This window comes from Drosophila sulfurigaster, chromosome 3 (genome assembly GCF_023558435.1).
Source record: "Drosophila sulfurigaster albostrigata strain 15112-1811.04 chromosome 3, ASM2355843v2, whole genome shotgun sequence".
In the NCBI taxonomy this organism is placed as follows: Eukaryota; Metazoa; Arthropoda; class Insecta; order Diptera; family Drosophilidae; genus Drosophila; species Drosophila sulfurigaster.
The window spans coordinates 16,863,021-16,882,057 of record NC_084883.1 but is presented as its reverse complement, the minus strand read 5'-3'; the positions used below and the strand labels follow the sequence as shown (position 1 = coordinate 16,882,057).

The 19,037-nt window shown below is 35.7% G+C and overlaps 3 protein-coding genes, 1 long non-coding RNA gene and 5 other non-coding genes across 12 annotated transcripts; 7 read left to right on the top strand and 2 right to left on the bottom strand.

Annotated features, from left to right (window-relative positions):
* Positions 1-4: 4 nt before the first annotated feature.
* LOC133842229 (4-hydroxyphenylpyruvate dioxygenase) lies at positions 5-2,081 on the bottom strand. Its single transcript, XM_062275258.1, has 5 exons — positions 1,975-2,081; positions 1,363-1,389; positions 914-1,297; positions 202-855; positions 5-141 (listed from the first exon to the last, which is right to left on the bottom strand). Exons 1-5 carry the CDS (start codon positions 1,975-1,977, stop codon positions 67-69), a joined length of 1,143 nt encoding a protein of 380 aa, XP_062131242.1. The 5' UTR covers positions 1,978-2,081; the 3' UTR covers positions 5-66.
* On the top strand, positions 658-15,680 carry LOC133842235 (uncharacterized). Of its 4 annotated transcripts, none has more exons than XM_062275268.1 (5): positions 658-797; positions 9,315-9,741; positions 9,817-9,933; positions 14,110-14,235; positions 14,970-15,680. In XM_062275268.1, the coding sequence occupies exons 2-5, from the start codon at positions 9,417-9,419 to the stop codon at positions 15,077-15,079; spliced, it is 678 nt and encodes a 225-aa protein (XP_062131252.1). In that variant the 5' UTR covers positions 658-797; positions 9,315-9,416; the 3' UTR covers positions 15,080-15,680. The 4 variants fall into 4 exon arrangements, with proteins under 4 accessions (XP_062131252.1, XP_062131253.1, XP_062131250.1 ...); XM_062275269.1 differs by lacking the exon at positions 658-797 and adding an exon at positions 5,112-5,193; XM_062275266.1 differs by lacking the exon at positions 658-797 and adding an exon at positions 8,358-8,543.
* Positions 15,201-17,161, bottom strand: LOC133842228 (uncharacterized). The gene is given in 3 exon segments (XM_062275257.1): positions 15,201-16,036; positions 16,039-16,111; positions 16,175-17,161. Coding segments are annotated over 3 exon segments (1,179 nt in total). The 5' UTR covers positions 16,906-17,161; the 3' UTR covers positions 15,201-15,661.
* A 303-nt stretch (positions 17,162-17,464) lies between these two features.
* LOC133842239 (uncharacterized) lies at positions 17,465-19,007 on the top strand. Its single transcript, XR_009894372.1, has 6 exons — positions 17,465-17,758; positions 17,968-18,023; positions 18,208-18,265; positions 18,444-18,499; positions 18,682-18,740; positions 18,926-19,007. It is a non-coding gene; the product is annotated as an uncharacterized LOC133842239 (long non-coding RNA).
* On the top strand, positions 17,805-17,887 carry LOC133846637 (small nucleolar RNA Me18S-Um1356). Its single transcript, XR_009894978.1, has one exon. It is a non-coding gene; the product is annotated as a small nucleolar RNA Me18S-Um1356 (small nucleolar RNA).
* Positions 18,060-18,146, top strand: LOC133846641 (small nucleolar RNA Me18S-Um1356). The gene has a single exon (XR_009894982.1). It is a non-coding gene; the product is annotated as a small nucleolar RNA Me18S-Um1356 (small nucleolar RNA).
* Positions 18,295-18,383, top strand: LOC133846640 (small nucleolar RNA Me18S-Um1356). The gene has a single exon (XR_009894981.1). It is a non-coding gene; the product is annotated as a small nucleolar RNA Me18S-Um1356 (small nucleolar RNA).
* LOC133846638 (small nucleolar RNA Me18S-Um1356) lies at positions 18,533-18,619 on the top strand. The gene has a single exon (XR_009894979.1). It is a non-coding gene; the product is annotated as a small nucleolar RNA Me18S-Um1356 (small nucleolar RNA).
* Positions 18,776-18,861, top strand: LOC133846639 (small nucleolar RNA Me18S-Um1356). Its single transcript, XR_009894980.1, has one exon. It is a non-coding gene; the product is annotated as a small nucleolar RNA Me18S-Um1356 (small nucleolar RNA).
* Positions 19,008-19,037: the final 30 nt, after the last annotated feature.

Below are 19,037 nucleotides of genomic sequence, written 5' to 3'. Positions count from 1 at the left end.
AGACTTAAATTGCATAGATATTTTATTGCAAAAAGTTCGCATAATTTATACATGAAATTATGTTATTTACAAATTGCCGCGTTTTTCCTGCTCGATCTCGATGGCTGTGAACAGCGACTTGAAGTTGCCGGCGCCAAAACCCTGTAATTGAAATACAACTTTAATTTAAGCACCTTATGTTAAGACAACCATATCACTTACATTATGATTGAAACGCTGAATAACCTCCAGGAAGAGTGTTGGTCTGTCCTGCGTGTTCTTCGTGAAGATCTGCAACAGGTAACCATTCTCATCGAAATCAACCAGAATGTTAAGTTTCTTTAATATCTCCATGTCTTCCTTGATATTAGTACGACTGTGCGACAACTGTTCCTGCAGAATATCGTAGTACGATGGTGGAATTGTCAAGAACTCAGTTCCACGAGCTCTCAAGTTGGTAACAGCCCCAATAATATCATCAGTGTTCAAAGCAATATGCTGAACACCAGCACCGCCATAATAGTCGACATACTCTTGGATCTGCGACTTCTTTTTGCCATTGGCTGGCTCATTAATAGGCATCTTAACCGTCTCCTCGTAGTTGGCCATCACAATGGAGCGCAGCGCCGAGTACTCCGTATGGATCTGCGAATCATCCACAGACCAGAAGCGATGGAATTGCAAAATGCGTTCGTACCAAGCGGCAACACTCTCCATTTCCAAATCGGGTTGATTGCCCACCACATGATCAATGAAGTTCAGCTTAGCTGGTGGCAAACTCTTCAGCAACACATCCTGGGCACTTTGCTGATAACCAGGTAAGAAGTCACCCTTGTAACCATTACGCTCCACAAAAGTGTGCGTTGTATCACCGTACTATCATAGGGAAATTATTATTACTTGAATTGGAGTGAAAGAGTTGTAATTGATTTACCGTCTTAATGGTGGCGAATCTCACAACGCCATGCTCATCCTTTTCCTCCCAGATGTTGCGCACGACTTCGGCTCCACGCGATACTGCCAAATTAAAGATTGCATTCAAGTCCTCCACTTCGAAGGCCACATCCTTGACACCATCACCGTGTTGCATCAGGTGCAAGCCATGGTCCTTGTCATCGGTCGTGTACGCCGAGACGAACACAAAGACAATCTTATTCTGTCGCACCGCATGCTTTGCATAGCGTCGCTCTCCGGTCTCCAATCCCTGGTAGCCAAGTGGTTCAAAGCCCAAACGGGTGGTATAATAACTGGCCGCCTGCTTGGCGTTACCAACGTAAAACGTTAGATGATCAAAGCTTAAGAATGTGCCGGCTTCTGGCTGTTTTTTAAAGAAAGAATCATATTAATGTTGGGCTTGACTTTTACAACTGTTTGGAGACTTACTTTGGTTCCTTTGTCAGTATAGCTTGTCTGTAAATTTATGGAAGAGAAAGAAAGAAGAGAAAAAAAGCTTGGTGTTAAGTATTTAGAATTTTTAAAGTATCTTTCTTCAGCTGAATCTTTCGAATAGAACCTTCCAAGTTTGGGATTACCTCATGCCAGCTGTCAATACGAAATATTTCTAAAGCAATACAACATTTGTTTAAGCTTACTTTAATTTTCTCATTTCGAAGCTGCCAAAGGCAAACTTAACCTTACAAAATAAGCATTTTTCCATATTACATCATTCAAACTCGCACATAACCTCAAACATGAAACATCGTTAAGTAAAGTTGCGATATTTATTGTTGTAAAAATTTATTATTTTATAGGGTACATTAGAATTGCAATTTGTGAATCGTATAATCTGGCAATAAGCATTATAATCCCACAAAATACAACAGTAATCACAATTATATCATAGGAACATAACCTCACAAATTGAAATAACATTAACGAATTTAAAAAATCACGAACGTGATTTAATCTTCGGGTTTCCACAATTCAGTTACAACTATCCACATTTTTTATATTTTTAAATATTGTAGTTTAGTAAAACTTTCTTTTTTTTATTACCATTATCACTCAGACTCAATTTTTTCTGAACTCTTCCTCACACGCGATTTTTATTAGTATTCCGTTGATCTTCAGGCGATCTTCACGAGTTGACTATGGCTTGGCCATGCTGAAATCACGCCTTATATACTCCCCAGATCAGTTCCAGATCAGATGGAAATCCTGTACCCATCTGATAACTCATTTAAATATATGTCAAACTAGTATTTTGTTTACTTGGTTTTCAAGAGCGGGTTTACTTGTTGTTGTTATCGGTTTAGATATTCGCATACTTAAATAGAAATTTGCAATAATTTGTTTACTAGAACAGGTGGCGTTGCTGTGTCCGTTTAATTTATGCAGTTTGTTCGTTTGTTTATAAACTTTAATTGTTTTCATTCTTTTAGCTTGGCAACTACATATCTGTAAATATATTTTTGCTCTATTAAGTTTATTTCCAGTACATTATGCTGTTCATTGAAATTCATATGATATGGAATTGTTACTTTGTTATTTTTATAACATTTTGCCGGTTAGCGATTTAAATAAATATTCATGAATTCAAAAAGTTTTTGGGTGCCACGCGCTCGTCTCAGACTTGATTATAACTGGATTGTGTTGCGAGCCCCCCAAAACTTTTGTTGATTTCAAATACATAAAAATCGAATTGAAGCAATTCTTAAAGCAATATATACTTTTTTATAGAGTTAAACTGGTATTAACAATTGATAATTGTTTTTGTTATTGTCTGTTATATTACGTGAGAAATACGTTGGTTTTCTTTGAGATTTTTTTCATTTTTATATTATTCACACAATGCATATTATGCAGTTGTCAACATGTTGCTTAATCCTATTTTATTCAAAAAAAAAAAATTGAATTGAATTTTTAGTTGTTGAATATTAGCAAATTTTGTGAGCTAAGTAGGTTGACAGGTTCAACCTGCAATATTTTCATATATGTACGTAGTCTAAAATATAAGTTTATTATAACGGACTTTACTATTTATAGATTATACACAAGTGCCTATTTGATAAAACACAACGCTATAATAGATTCTTCTTATCGCTTATTGTAACTCTTAGGCTTTACTTATTAAATTATTCACAAGAGTAATCGACTGCGTAATAATGTAACAACAATTTGTTATTAAGTAATCGCGGTAACTTTGTTTACTCTTTTTCCTATAATTGTGCAACGGCATACGATAGAAAAATGTATAATGAAAGGGCATTTTCATGATGTAAATATATTTATCATATTATAGAAACTTTAATGGTTTTTTTCGTTTATTTTCTTTACAATTTTTATTCTTTTTGGAACAAATATTTAGATACATATTCATTTAATAAAAAAAAGCAATATTTTACATTAGCAAATTCTTAGAAATATTTCTCTCTCTCTGGAGTAATATGTATAGTATGGAATGTTAATGATTGTTTATCTGATTTACATGTAAACAAATAACACAATAAATCCGCTTTATGGATTTTCTGAAAATGACCTTATTATATTTAGTTTATTAAAAAGTCGTTTAGTAGTTTTTTCTCCTGAGGTAATCTGCAAACTACAGCGTATCTTTTGGTCAATCAGTTTGTCTTTCGCACACTCTTGTTTTTCTGCAAAAGATTGCTTAAGTACACATTTTAAAGTAGTTTCTGCAGTATCCATTCCATTTCCATTTTTATTGTCGAGCAGATTGTTAATGGCACTTTTGGCATGTGCCATCAATGCGACAATGGCTGCCTCATCCTCATAGCTTTGCACCCCGCCCGCAATCGTCGCTCCCTTTTGGCCCTCTTGTGCCCTAATAAGCCAATCATAATAAATGTCAAGCATTGAATTGGCTTCTTGCCAATGGCCACTTGTGTGTGCCCAGTTCTCCTTCTCTCCGTCGAGTGTTCATCATTAGTTCGTTTGCCAGCTGCTGCTGGTGTGCTGTGCTGTGCTGGGTTGGAGACATTGTCTGGGGGCTAATCATTAATACTTAACCGCTTCAGTTCATGCGTCGCGTCGCTCATACGCCCCGTTTGCGTTTTGTAATTTTTTCGCTTTTCTGTCTAGTATTTTTAGCAATGCTATAGCCACACACATAAATCGATTCAAGACGAACGACTAATTTATGATTGTGAAGCAGATGCCTCCAAAAGATTGCCAAACACCTGGCATCATGTGAATGTCCCATTTGTCAAGTGCCTGGCAGAGAAACTGCCCTATCCCAAGTTTGACTTATGATGGCATCGCTGAAAAAGCCTGTTTATAGCTTTATTTGAATTCCTTTAATTTATGCATTTCTCCTAGGAAAGTAGGATTGCTCTAAAGTTTACCAATCTCATTAAGTATTTCTAGGTGGACTTTCTATATGTTGATATTAGTTTATCTTCATTATCTTTACAATACATATTAATAAATAGCTATATTATTAATAAATTCATAGAATTTTGAATCTCCAACTTCTAAAACTTTTTAAATTACCTTAGTTCGCTCTTCTTGATATTTATTTTCGGAATTCCTCAGGCTGTGCACCTGTCACAAGTTGACTTTAATCAAATATTTTCCCAATTCCCCAAACCGAGTTCCCAGAAACTGCACTCGTAACATACCCCTAACATTTTGTCCATTAGCCTAAGCAAACTTATTCGCGTGATACCCAGACATATGCGACATGAATTCCGATTCGGGTCTTCAACTCCATCTCTCTCAACACAGACTCTGTTGTCCTTGTCGAAGGATATTTGCTAACTGTGCTGCGCAGGTTTATTTGGGTTTGATGTGGGTAGCCTGTTGCTCCTAATGAAGATATTAAATTACGCTTAACCGTTAGCACGCTCTGCCTCTCTCTTACACACACTCTCTAACTCTGCTACTATATTGCTCTCTTTCTGGCTGTCTGCCTTTGGCAGTGGACTCTCACTCTGTCTCTCTGTCTGGTTGAGGGCATTGCCAGCAGCTTGTGAAGTTGCTTTGGGGGTTGCTTTGCTTTGCTTTCGAGTTGGAGGGTGCAAGGAATATGCCACAGGACAAAGGATGTTAGCTACTGTTGTCGCTGTTGTTGTTGTTCTAGCCGCAAGCTGTCGGCGCCGCCTTGTCGACATTTGCGTTACGCTTTCAGTCGCCGTTTGAGTCTCGATTATTACGCTTCTAAAAAACCTAACAGCAAATAGAAAAACAAACGGTGAAGAGAAAATAAACTAAAACTAAAAATGAATCTGAAATTGTTTATTTAATTTAAAAAGCGTGGTAACTACAACAACAACAAAATACTATTCTAAAAAACCAAACGAACTTGAACTGTCGCTGATTTTGTAGTGACAACAACAATAAGCATTAAAATAATGTCTAAAAATCATTTGTCGCCATCTATTTAGCAATTTTTTGTTGTCTTGTTTTGAATATTGACAAATTTGTGAACGCACAGCCACGATTAAAATCTCTATGTGCCCCCCTCTCGGCCAGCAGCATCGTCACAACAATGTAAATATTCAAACTATGCACAGTCTAAAGAGCATTTCAATGTAGTCCGTCTAGTTGCGAGGTTTTTGGAACGCATTTAAAAATAGTTTCATTTAACATAACAATGTTATAATGTTTTATAACTTGGCCGATTTGCTTGCTGATTGAGATAGTTCAGTGTGAAAATGTTCATAAATTTTACGCACTCTTTTCTTCGTGTTTGTGTGTGTGTGTGTGTATATCTAGTTTTTAAAGTTGCCATGACGCTGGTTGTAAATTTAAAATGCATAGCGCCAGCTGCTTTGGGTGCTGCACCAGTGATTGTAAAACTGTACACAGTGCTGCTCAACTCGCACGCGTTTTGATAAGACAGCGAATGAAAGGCGACAGCTGCTGTAGCTGCAGCGGCAATGCTTGTAAAACTGTTAGCAATTGTAGCAGCTGTGTAAAAGTCGCGCGCGTTTTGTGTGCGTTTTTGGTTATGAAGGGAGAAAGACCAGATGCAATATTAAAGAAATATTGAAAATTTTATAAATAGTATATATAATATTTTAAGTTTCAGAGACAAATTATTTAAGTTTTATGAATTTGTGCACATTTTAAAATTACCTTTCACTTTAGCTGCCATTCAAATAAATCGCTCGCGTTTTCCATATTTTCGTGCTCACGCTGAATCACAAAATAAACATGTTTCATGCAAATTTAGCAAATCTAATTGAAGTTCGCGTGTCGTAAGCCAATTCAAGGACTTTCAACAGGATGTTGCCTCCCCCCTTAGCAAGTGCCCCCCCATTTCAATCAGCTTGATGTCAGTTTGACACACCAAGAGCTATGCCCCAGAGATGTGATGACGCTCCCTTTTGACCTTGACATAAATATCTGGTCACAATATCCTTATTATTGAGCTACCTTGTCATTTGCATTACCATCTAAAAATATAACACTTTCGATGTCGTCATATTCCTTGAGATTTATATATTTAATATAGGCGCTTGCTGGAATCACAAAAGAAAACAATAACCGCCCACAATTTGTAGGCCAAAACATTTAATAGACTTTGTGTAATACTAGATAGTAGAGCTCATAAAATTCGTTTTTAAAATAAGAGAAGATCGCGATCGAGCGATGACTAAAAGTTACCCTGTAGTCAGTTTTACTTTAATAGCTTTTGCTTAATTATAAACTAAATAAACTATAGATTAGTTTAGTATATTACTGAGCAAATGCTTAGGTATAAACTAAACTAGCTATGGATTAGTTTAGTATAATACTAAGTATAAATTCTATGCTATATTCTAAACTAACTATAGCTATAGCTATAGTTATTTTCTTCTTTTATAAAGCTAGAATTGTTTTATTTGTTTTGCATTTCTTCATTGATCTTCAAATGTTTCTGCGAGGTATCTAAAAGTCCACTTTTATGCTGTTTTCTTTTCATTTCGAGTAAAGGGTATAAAAGCACTGCAGAGGCACGTAAAGATTTACGATGTGGCCTAGAGTGAGGGAACGAGGGGCGTCATAACAGGTTGCAGCAGCGGCGACGCATCACAACAATAAACAAATAATGCCGCCAGCATGGGGAACCCCCTTCCTAAGTCTTCATCAGACTTCAGATGAAGAAGAACTTCAGCATCGCACATCGTTGATGTGAATTTTATGTTATTTTTAAATACACACAAATATGAGATGAATATAGAACTACTTGTGTACCCCCAGATAGGGATGCGCCCCGCCTCTGCTGGGCCTCTGGGTGTTAGGTGAGCATAAATTATAAAAATATTTCAATGTGTGTCAGATATTGCATGCCCAGGCAGCCCAGAAATGTTGTACTGCGTGTTCTGCATGGTTTTCAACAAATTACCAGAGCTTATTAAGTGTCATCTTATTAATGGACCATCCGATGGTTTTTCTACTCAATTTCGTTGGTTGCACTAATTAAACGACTGTTGATAGGTTCCCCTAATCGGTAGATTGCTCGACCATCGAACGAAAGAAAGTTTTAATGTGCGAGCAACATATTTATTAATGGGGATAAATGATAGATGTAATATTGTATAATTAAGAAATATAACAAATTTGAGATAAAATTCTTAACAGTTTGTGGAAAGTAAATAGTGATTCATTCATTTCTGCGAATATCTTTTGTTATATCAACAAATTGGATCATACAATTACATTCTTTATCATTGGATGCACTTATTTACTTTAGTATCTTGAGTACAAATGTCCGGTGCGACCCAGGTGATAATTTGATAATTGGGTTGTATTAAAGGTATATACATTTATATGTGCACATAAACTTTTTTATCTGCAATTGCATTTGAAATTGCAATTGCAAAATACACATTGATAAGATGAAATAACGCTTTCCGTGTTACTATTATACATATGTGTAAACTAAAAACTTGGTAAACTTTAGAACAATCGCTTCTAGCAAAATCTAAAAATCTTTAGTTTGCTTTTTAAATAAGTTAATAAAAGAATGAGTATCATTCCATCCCCACCTGCAATCTAGGCTTTTATCAACTGTAGACTATTAGTGTAGCTTTTATTGTATTGTATTCTAAAATATTTGTTGTTAATTATCTTTTTTGTTTATAAGCTTACACAAGTTTAAACACTTGACGGAGTTCTTTGGAATTTAAGTAGTTTACAGAGTGACTGCTAGTCGTGATCTTCTTCAATTGCAACCTTTGATAAGCCAAGTTTATTTACTTTGTATGGCGCAGCTTTTTGGGCAATGCGAAACCCTTTAAAGGTAGCCACAGCGGCAACGTTGACGTTCACTTGTGTGAGAATAATTCGCTGCTTAGGGGCAACCCCATAAAGTCAACGCCAGCTGCGTAGAAACACGAAGCAACACGATTCGATACGAAGCGACACGACTCGGATCGATTCGATTGTTTGCTTTGCATCGCTCAGAGTGAATTTGCATAGCCAGCGTAACGGACGTCGAAGTCGTCTCATCGTCTCGTTGAGTTGTTATTATTTTCTTTCTGCGAATAAACGATGCGGCGACGCATTCTATTTCATCTCTCCTTCTTCTAGTCGTGATCATTTTAGAAAAATGATTTTTTTAGTCGAAATGATTTTCGTTTTTTTGTGTAACTTAAATTTATGAATGGAGAACGCGCTGAGTGAGTTGCCGAATTGCTGCATCATAAATTATGCGTCAAATACCGAAAATATTTCTATTTCAAATGGAAATACCAAATAATTTATCAGAAACTAAGTGGATGAGAGATGGACATTGAAATGTTGAAATTACAGCTGCAAATAAATGACGACAAAGTGTAGTGAATGATTCAATTTGAGTGAAGCATTGAAAATTGATAAAAAAAAAAAATTGGTACAATTGGTTGAAAAAAATTTTAAAATGCTAAAAAGTTAATATAAAGTTTAGTGGAATTGAATATTGAAAGAAATGTTATTTATAAAAATTTCAAAAAAATAAATAAAAATAATAAATAAATTGGGTTACTTAAACATATTTCATATGAAAGCCGAACTAAAAAAATTAACCCACTTTTTAACGATCTTGAACTTTATTTAAAATACATTGAAATCAACTTATAGCTGACTGATTCTAAAAAGGGTCCATATTGTATAAAATAATAAACTATTTTAATTAAAATAATAATAAATAAACATTTCAAGAGTCAACTAGTCGTGAATATAAGAAACTCAACATGCTTCCATGTCTAAAAAATAAAAAAAGCACGAAATACAATCTATGAAACTGTCAAAGCAATTTTCTAACTCGATCCATAAATAACAAGAAACCAATCAGCTGTAAAACGACAATCCACAGAGAACTTTATATACTTAGCATATAGTACTTAAGCGTCTAAGTACTCGAAATATTTCCAACATACTTATTAATGCGACATCTCTCGTCTAACACTTAGCTCGACTCACGGAACGTATTAAATTACCACTTGATGCAGTCATTGGAAAATGGAAAACAAATAAACTAATTATTAGAATTGAGAGCCACAAAGAATATATAAATGAAAAATATGAGTAACACGAGAGAAAACCACAACGAGTGCAACATGACGAATGCTGACTGTAGTTCCTGCCAAAGATTACAAAGTGTGCGTAATAAGCGAAGTAATAACTTTGCTATAAGTTTAACATTCCCGCAACTTTTGTTGCTGTTACTGCTTAGCCTCAGTTCGATTTTGGCGGCGCCACAAACCTCCTGCATAATGTGCAACAAGGAAGATCTGCAGCCAAGGGAGCCAACGATCAGCGCCAGCTACGAAGAGTTCACTTTCGATCATCAGGTGAAGCGTCAGGATGCGATTCAAGCGTTGCGCGCATACAATGAAAGTAAGTCTATCACTCTCTCTCTCCCTCCCACTCTCACTTTTAGCTAACTAAATGTGATGCTCTCACTTTCGACAGCTCATGAAACACAGAACTCTTGCAACACGAAAATGTGCACGACGCAAGTCGTGAGATATTGCTTGAGTCCGCAGTTCCTCAACGATCATTGCTGGTGCGAGATGCAGCATTCAGAAGGTGAGTGAGAACTTATGATATTTATGAGTCCAAGCAGCAGCCAAAGTCATAACCACAGCAGCAGCCACAGCCACAGCCATCAGCATCAGGCACACATGGCGCTTAACAATAACAAACAAAAAAAAACGCTCGTTTCTCACAGGTAAACAAACAAGTGGAAAATTGTGGAAATTAGTTGGACAAATGAAAATGAAAATAAAAACGTTGTCGAGTGCCACTAACCCAGTTGCTTGCAACTTGCAGCTTGCAGTCAACAGACGAGCCAAGCCTAAGTAAAGCTTCATTAACCCATTACAGCCAACCATTTTGATGGGTTAATGAGTAGCTGGCACGCAACTTGAACAGTTCCAAGATGATGCAAGCCAAGCACACCGATAAACTGTTCCATAATTGGGCATCTGCCCATCTCCCTATCTCTCTCCTTTCTCTCTCCCTCTCTCTTCGTCTTCGTCTCTATGTCTGTCGCTTCATTAGCACGTGGCCATTACGGAAGTGGTTAAATGTTGTGGTCCACATGAATAAACCGCAGCTACGCTCCATTGCATTGATTTGCATACAGCTACAGTTGTCACACGATATAATGACTGCATTCAAATTCCAAGCATTACCAGTTCAAGTTTACTTTAAATTCTATAGTGTCATTTAACTTCAATTTCATATACTCAATTGTTAAGGCATCAAATTTATTTAAATTTTATTTGCAATATTTAAAATCTTAATTTTGTTCCTAAAAATTGATAAAACGTTCGTTAAACAACGACATCATTTTAAGAATTTAACCAAAATGGTTTGGTTGATACTTTTAAAATCAATGCTATTAATTTTATGCAAATTTGGTTTGAGCTTTAGTTGTTCTTTATATTTTTAATAAGTCAAAAACTGAAACTGATATTCACAGCAACATTTTCATTGAATTTCGAAAGCAACGCAATCATTAGACCTTCTTCAAGTACGATTTTCTCTACCTTGCAGCTTTCATAGCGTGGCCTCACTGTTATTAAACTCACATTCCAAGTGTCCAAGCGTCAGTTTATAATTCTCCTTGATTTGTTTTGTTCTCTTTGCATTTTATTATCTTTTTTTTGTTTTTCTGTTCAAATTGTTGTTGCATTTGCTGGCGTCTCTGTTGTGTGTTGGTGGGTTCGGCACTTGGTAGCATTTTCTACACTTGAATGATTTTCTTCAAGGCGTGCACAATTTTCCGTTTCGCATTTTCCAAATGCACTCGAAATACAAATTGTTCTCCGAGTTCAACTAAATGCGCGCATTAAATTTAATTTTCTGTAGTTTTATAGACTCATTTGTGGCGACTGGTGTTTATGGCCACTTACCAGAGGTTGTCTACAACGGTGGCTACCCTCAACAAAGCCTTCAATTATATTATATATTGCACTCAACAAGTTAATAACTCTTGACATTGTTTTGATTGAATACTTAGAAGGAAGAGCCCTACATGTATCTATTGTTGAATCTAGATAGGACTTTGAGACCTTACTTCCTTTCTGTTACCTGATTGTGACACCATCATGTAATAGCTAGTAATCTTTAGTTCTAGTTTTGATTAGATAGAATGACAGAAAGAAATATTAAACAACTATTGCAAAAGTGAGGAATATTCTAAAGTCTTATCAATATTTCGAAGTATTCTCGAATTGTAAGGACAATAATTTCCACTGTAATGGTGATTAACTATTATTTACTATCATATCTGTGTTAATAGTGTTAATACTGAAGGGTGTTATAAGAAAGATTAGGTAGATGATAGTATAAAATTATTTCGAAAAGTAGAGAAATTTCCAAGGGTTATTAATACTTCGAAATCTTCTCGAACAGTAAGAACAATAATAATTTTAACTGTAATTGTAACAGCTTTTTTATGTTAATATTGAGGGGTTTTATACGATAGATTAGATAGATGACACAGATATTATAAAACTATTTCAAAAGTAAGAGAAATTTCAAAGGGGTTATTCATATTTCGAAATCTTCTCGAACAATAATAATTTGAATCGTAATTGTAACAGCTTTATTTGTGTTAATACTGTTCTAATTAGGATTAGATATTATTATAAAACTACTTCCATAATTTTTAATGTCTCGAAATCTTTTCAATCAAAGTCTGATAAAGTTAATAATCTTATTGAGTACAAAAATAGTTGTAATTTTATTTATGACTAATATCTTAATACCTTCTAGAATCAATTCCCAGATTTACAGGGTATTTTCTAGTCTTATATACTTTTGCTCTATATTTTACTGAACTATAACCCCATGTTGCTCACCAAATGTCGCCTTATCAGGCATCGAAAACATTTCGCGCGGTCTTATCAATAAATCTAGCTTGTATTCGAGTCTAACAAAACGATCGACTGTCTTCTTTTTAACATGATGTGTAATTCGAGTATATAAATAAATATTTAGGATCGATTGTAGACATATTTTCGCTACTGGCTTTTGATTTTATTTAATATGCAACGCCTCGAGCGATGACAACAACAACAATTTTTATTCATGTTACGTGCCTCTAATAACAATGCCCCCAACACCTGCTGCGATGCGTTGTTGCAACCTGTTCTATGAATGAAAAAATGTCTTGCTTTCTGGCCACATTGCGGGTGGTTATGGTCTTCTGGCCAAATGTTGTTGTAACGTATTTCTATTTTGCCATGGTTGTAACGCCATTTGATTATAGTTTTTTGCCAATTAAAATTGCCGATAATTTGCATACATATTATTTTTGATATTTCTAATATGATTAACGTCATAGCGTTTGCTTTGTGTGTTGTGTTTGATGAATCACAACACAATGCAATTAATTCGAGGAAGCAAACATTCGAGAAGAATTATTTTTCTTCAATTCTGAAATGATTTCTTTAATCAGAAAAAGTTAAAAATAATTGCAAATAGTTTTAATGTGTTGCATTTTGTTTTAATCTTTTACTGAGCCACTTCAGAAACTTTATTTATAAAATATGTTTCAATAAATGCCACATATAAATTATAATTATATCTGTTGCCAATGACGCAATCAATCATTTTCAGTTAACGAATGAAATTTATATTTATTTTTATAAACTTCTATTGTGATCTGTCGATTTGCATGAATATATTGTGGTTCGTTATCACGTCCTCGTCTCGCTTTGTGTCAGCTGTCTGTAAAGATTAATAACACAATTGCGAACAGTAAATTGATCTAACATTATTAAATATAGCGCGACTCATGTCGATTGGCATTAAATTTATAATAATTACATAATTGGCTAAATATTTTTATGACACGCAGCTTCGCCATCGGCCTCAGCAGCACAACAATGAAATCTCTCGTTCAATTTGGGGAAATGTTAATTTATTAAAATGAAATGGGCATCCAACGTTTTTATAAACAAATGTGTAAACAATTTTCTCCAAGTTCGACAACAATATTTAGTCTCAATTTTCTATGGTTTGCTTAAATTATTTGTTGATTTTGGCTCTGCTCTCAATAAACATATTCTATTTTATTGATTTCCGTTTCTACTTAAACTTATTTGAACTGAAACTATAATAATGCTCAAATTTAAGTGCTCAACGCTCATGTTTTATTTGTAGAATATAAAAAGTTTTAGAACAGCATGATGTCAAGGGCGGAAAATAAATTCCAAGTTTGGCGTTTGCAGTTTTCAACGAATCTTTTATGATTGACAGCGACAGCTGATTATATAGAATCATGTTTATTTCCAATTTGTCGGTATGGAATCCCTAGATGCTAGCCAACTTTAAAGACTAAAGCTTATAGATTCGTACATGGTGCAATATTATTCCATTTTTTTGGAATTGCGACCCCATAAACTAATTTTTATGAATCCAATGTTGTCAGCATTTATACAAAGAAAGTATCTTAGCTCTATGCACGTAGATACATTTTGAAATATACTTCTGAAACATTTGTAAATATGTGAACAAAAGCGCAATTTATTTATTGTTATTACATTTTTCTTATACAAATCTTGACTAAGCGAGTACTTAGTGAACATATAAGGAATTCTCGCAGTTCAATAACTGCAGCTGACTGCACGATACAGATACAAACGAATCCGAATGCGTATGTTTTGTTAATCGATTTATAGATAGCCATGTGGTTTTATAAATTTGCAAACATCATTTACTCATGTGTACTATATCATCTTGTCTTTGCAGAGGGTGTACCCTATGTGCCACATGTCTGCTATGTGGGAGAAAAGGTCTATGCACCATCGCTGGGTTCCTGTTTTACGTTTCAAGAGATCAAGGAATGCTGCTGTGCGCCCGTCTTGGTCAAAGAATGTAAGTCTGCTTGGTAGTATATATAATCAGTAATCAATGTTAAATGATGAATCCACTCAACACACACACATACACACACACACCTTTGCACAGATTAACAATGCGTTGCTAATTTTATAATGTAAACAAATTCATATATACTCTCGCACTCAAGGCTGCAAGTTCATCATATCAACACACGCAGCAGCAGCAGCACAACAAAAAATCGAATCATGATAATTAGATTTAGTTTATAACGCTAATTGGAATTACTCACAACGTTTTTGGTATTCAGCCCACCATCAAATTCCTATACGTGTTGCCTTAAATCATAAATTTAAAGCATAATTAATAGCGTGTATATTATTCTTTCTCGAAATTCACTTGAACGAACAGCTTCTCTCTCGGTCAGGTCAATAAACATAACACTTTGGTCCAGTCGTAAATAAATATGAGTAAAGTTGCTAAATAATTGAACTATTTCGAGGCACATGCCAAGTTTTTACAGTTGCTCATTAAATTGGCAACGGTATCAGCTATCAAACGAAATATTAGCACGAATTGAAGGCGTTGATTAAAGTGTGGAAAATTTAAAAACTATTTGGTTATTAGCCTTAAATTAAATTTTTGAATTTGAATCACCGAGATTTTGTTGTAAATTACATAATAAGAATAGCGCATACGTGAATGCAAAATTAGAATTAATTTAAAATAAATTACGACATTTCTAATTCCTCTATTTTTGTCTCTTGCAGGGCGACACATTTCCGGCGCTTTATCGGCGACACCAAAGATCATGCTAACTTCTTTGTTAGCTACAATCGCATTGTTAAATTGGCGCTGCAGAAGACGAAGCGTTTGTTAAAGCTTACAACTTAGGGGCGGGCTTTGGGGGGTGTTATAAATAAACTTACAGTCTAGTGAAGCATAGTCATGAACGACGCATTATTTGAATATAAGAAGTCGAAAAATCAAACTATTCATAAGAGATTTAAGAGATGTATGTATTTAAGAGTTAATAAATATAATATAAATTTTTATATAACTTAAATGGGATCTAATGGTTTTTCAAGTGAGATGAATGCATCTCTCTAATCTATGCATATTGGTTGTACAATTGGTAGTTTACATGCTTTATTTTATTCATTTGTGGTATAGTATTTATATATATATAATTCGCTTAACTAATTGCGGCTGAATCGGCAGCTATCATAATCAGATGTGGCATGCACATAATACAAACAATAATAAACAAAACATGAACAAATTAAAATATGTAATGCCTATACGAAAATGGCAAATATCGTTGCTTGACTCCTAGATAAATATATATATGTATAGTTTGTTGCTTGCTTAAACGTCTAAACACGGTCCACTAAACCTCGAGTTCAGCAAGTCGGCCTTAAGTCTATATGTAGTCTCCCACCTCTCCGTTGGCTGATTGGTTCTATAAGCTGGTTCGGCTATTCAGCGTACGCTGTAAGGCATTCACACACGACAGCACATCCTCATAGTCCTTCGACCATTCACGTAAGTTGCGCTCGAGTGTTTCCAGTCGCGTCTGTCCCAGCCGCATGCCTCCATGCTTGATGGCCGCATAACAGGAACAGGCCAACAACTTGAAGCATTGCCTTCGCACAGCATTGTGTGAATTGCTTTCCCAGTTCGGCGTGCTGGCCACACACTGCCAGGCCATGCTCACATAGTCGACCAGGGCGTCCCAGTGCGTTGAATCGTGCAGACGCTTCGCTTGCGTTTGCAGCACACGCTTAAACTCGTTTAGATGTATGGCAGCCTTGGAGTAGGCAGCGGCGTCGGTTTTCTCTTGCACAGTCGCGATGTGGGCAGCGACTTGAATATCAGCCGCTTCGCATAATGCAGCTCCTGCTCCAGCAAACTGCAAAAGACAAATGCGCTAGATGAAATAGTAAATTTGAGTTGAAAAATTTGCATGACTCACCTGATGTCTGGCGTGGGCAATTGTGCGCGTATCTGCTCCTCGGCACTCTGTGTGGCTGTTGGCGTTTCCTGTTTGATATTGCACATGATCAAGTCGATGAGTTGCTGCTGGGACAGACCCTGCAGCAGCTCTGGCAGCGGCACATCGCTGTTTGTCTGCGCCACAGGGCGATCATCCATTTTCAGCTTCTTCACAATCGGTGTGCCTGGCCACAGTTGTTGCTTTGTGCTGGTTAGTTTGATGGGTGAATATGTTTCGATGGGTGTCGGTTCCGGTGGTGTGCTGCCCATGGTTAGGCGTTTACGCGGTGAGCTGCGCAATATCATGCCACTGGTTAATTGCAGATTTTTCGTTGGTGTTCGCTGAAAGGGACTGCGTATTGAGCTGCCGCTGCTGCTACCACCGATGCCAATGCCGACGCCATTGAGCTTATCCGGTGAGAACGTCGTTGTGAGGCGGCGACGTCCGCGCTGCCGTATGATTAGCTCATCGGGCGAGGGCAGCGGCGCAAAAATTAAGTCCTGCTCCTGTCCCACATTCATGTTGTCTACTCGAAGTCCCAGGCCGCCGCCGCCGTTATTTGGTGTATTGACTGTGGCTGCGGGCGTTGGTTCATCGGGTGTCCGTCGATTGGCGTTGGTGGGTGTATTCGCCACACGCAGCGCCTCCAGGCGATCCGGTATTTCGGCCAGTGCCATGCGAGTCTGCAGTGTAGGCGTCGTTGTCGTCATTGTTGTTTGGTTTGTTGCCTGCCTGAGTTGAGGTTGCTGTTGTGATTGCTGCTAAAACAAACGCCAAATACGCAGGCTACGCCCTGCGTTCAATGCACACCGTTTGTTGTTTGAAGGTCGCTGGCTGTATTTGTTGCAATTTGTACTTGACTCAACCGATTACCTTGCCCGTTGCTAGACTATTTCTATTTTGTTTAGTTTTGTTTGCCAAAATTGCGCCAATTCATATGGCAAGCAGAGACAGGGCTACCAAATACCTGTAGGGTTGCCGCAGTCCAATATTGTCTGCGCATCCATCTGGCAAGCCCACGCGGCCAACACATGTTGCAAACTATCTGGCAATATCAGCGATGTAGCCATTTATTTGTGGTATGTAATGCGACCGTTACAAAAAAGATTCTAGACAAACTCTGATTTGTTTGTGACGAAGTAATTACTTGATTTAAAATTTTAATCTTCAACTTAAAAAATATGCGGAAAAATCAAACTGATTTAATAAACAAACAAATTGGTATGTTTAAGCTAATTTAAACATTAAATAGTACATTTTCTCTTTGAAAATGCGGTCACGCTGTGAATCCGTCTTTTATTTAGCCGCTTTTAAACAGAACACATCTGGAGCAACTTTTATTAATTATTTAATTAAATCAGAAAGATTGATTAAATATAATAACTTAAAAATTTACATCATTCAATGTCAATATGGAGAGAAACAGCGCTGGTCAGCATACAGGATGGCATTTGTGGCTTCGGCGACTGAAATCTGAAGCACTTGAACCACGTGGTTGAAATTGCACGTTTGAAATGCAGAAAAAATGTATTAACAAATTGGCATAAATGTTCGCTACATGATGTAAGTATTTATTTATCACACCCAAGTTTATAACAACACGTATTCGTATATAATGATGAAAATCTCATACCCAATTCAGAGAAATCATGTTGAAATCTATTTAACATGCATCACCATCTGATTTAATAAAGATTCTATAATTCTTTTACCTATTTGATATGTATTATACTAATTTCAAATACATACATATGTATGTATATTCGTTTCAGATATTTCATTTCCGGCATCTCTCAAGAACAAACGTGAATGTTTGGTGTGCTTAATAGTAAGTCCATTATAGTACCATAAAGACTCAAATAAATATCTATCTCCTGATGATAAAATCATACCCAACGCAGACAAATTATGTTGAAATCTATTTAACATGCATCACCATCTGATTTTACAACCAAACTAAAATTTATACTTTTTGAAAAGTAGAATACTAATTTTGATTTTTTCCCTTTCAGATATGTTTTGGCACATCTTAAAAAATAAAGTTAGTTTGGATTTCTGGATTCTTAAAATGTAAGTCTACCACACTTTAAGTAAAAAAATTACTTTTTTCTGATGATAAACTCATACCTAACTCAGATAAATTATGTTGAAATCTATTTAACATGCATCACCATCTGATCTTATTAAGAAATTACTATTTGAATTTATTTATAGTGCAGTTTTTTAATAATTAATATTTATATTGTAGGAATTTGTGATGGAACCATTTGTCAAAAAAAAACTGGAGACACAATTGCTACAAAAGTAAGTTATTTCATTCATTAAGCAGATAATAACTATCTTTCTTCTGATGATAAACTCATACCCAATTCAGAGAAATTATGTTGAAATCTATTTAACATGCATCACCATCTGATTCTACAAAGAAGCATCAAATTGCAATTGTTTTGTTTAATTTATACTAATTTTTAAAATTTCTCTTTTAGGTTTTACTTATTTGCCTCTACCATAAATGGATTTGGAATTATATGCAGTTCATAGAGAAGTAAGTTATTTATTCTACTATTAAATTTATATTTCCATTGTTTCCTGATGATAAACTCATACCCAATTCAGAGCAATTATGTTGAAATCTATTTAACATGCATCACCATCTGACTCTTTAACAAACTTCTAGTTGTAAATTCAAAAAGAGAGCATTAAACTAATTTGTTTTTATTTATCTTTCAGGCGCTTTCATGGATGTGACGAATAGTACAATCAATAAAATACATATTTTATAACTAAAATAAACTTATGAACAACTTACAACAACTGTTTAACACTCGCAACAACACAGATT

What these genes read in the sequence shown, in the direction of transcription:
- LOC133842229 (XM_062275258.1), bottom strand. An exon ending in ATACTGACAAAGGAACCAAA is followed by an intron (nt 1,298 to 1,362) that starts GTAAGTCTCCAA and finishes TTTAAAAAACAG; the next exon opens with CCAGAAGCCGGCACATTCTT. An exon ending in GATTCGCCACCATTAAGACG is followed by an intron (nt 856 to 913) that starts GTAAATCAATTA and finishes TCCCTATGATAG; the next exon opens with TACGGTGATACAACGCACAC.
- LOC133842235 (XM_062275268.1), top strand. Translation starts at nt 9,417, where the DNA reads ATGAAAAATATGAGTAACACGAGAGAAAACCACAACGAGTGCAACATG. An exon ending in CGAGATGCAGCATTCAGAAG is followed by an intron (nt 9,934 to 14,109) that starts GTGAGTGAGAAC and finishes TTGTCTTTGCAG; the next exon opens with AGGGTGTACCCTATGTGCCA. An exon ending in GCCCGTCTTGGTCAAAGAAT is followed by an intron (nt 14,236 to 14,969) that starts GTAAGTCTGCTT and finishes TGTCTCTTGCAG; the next exon opens with GGCGACACATTTCCGGCGCT.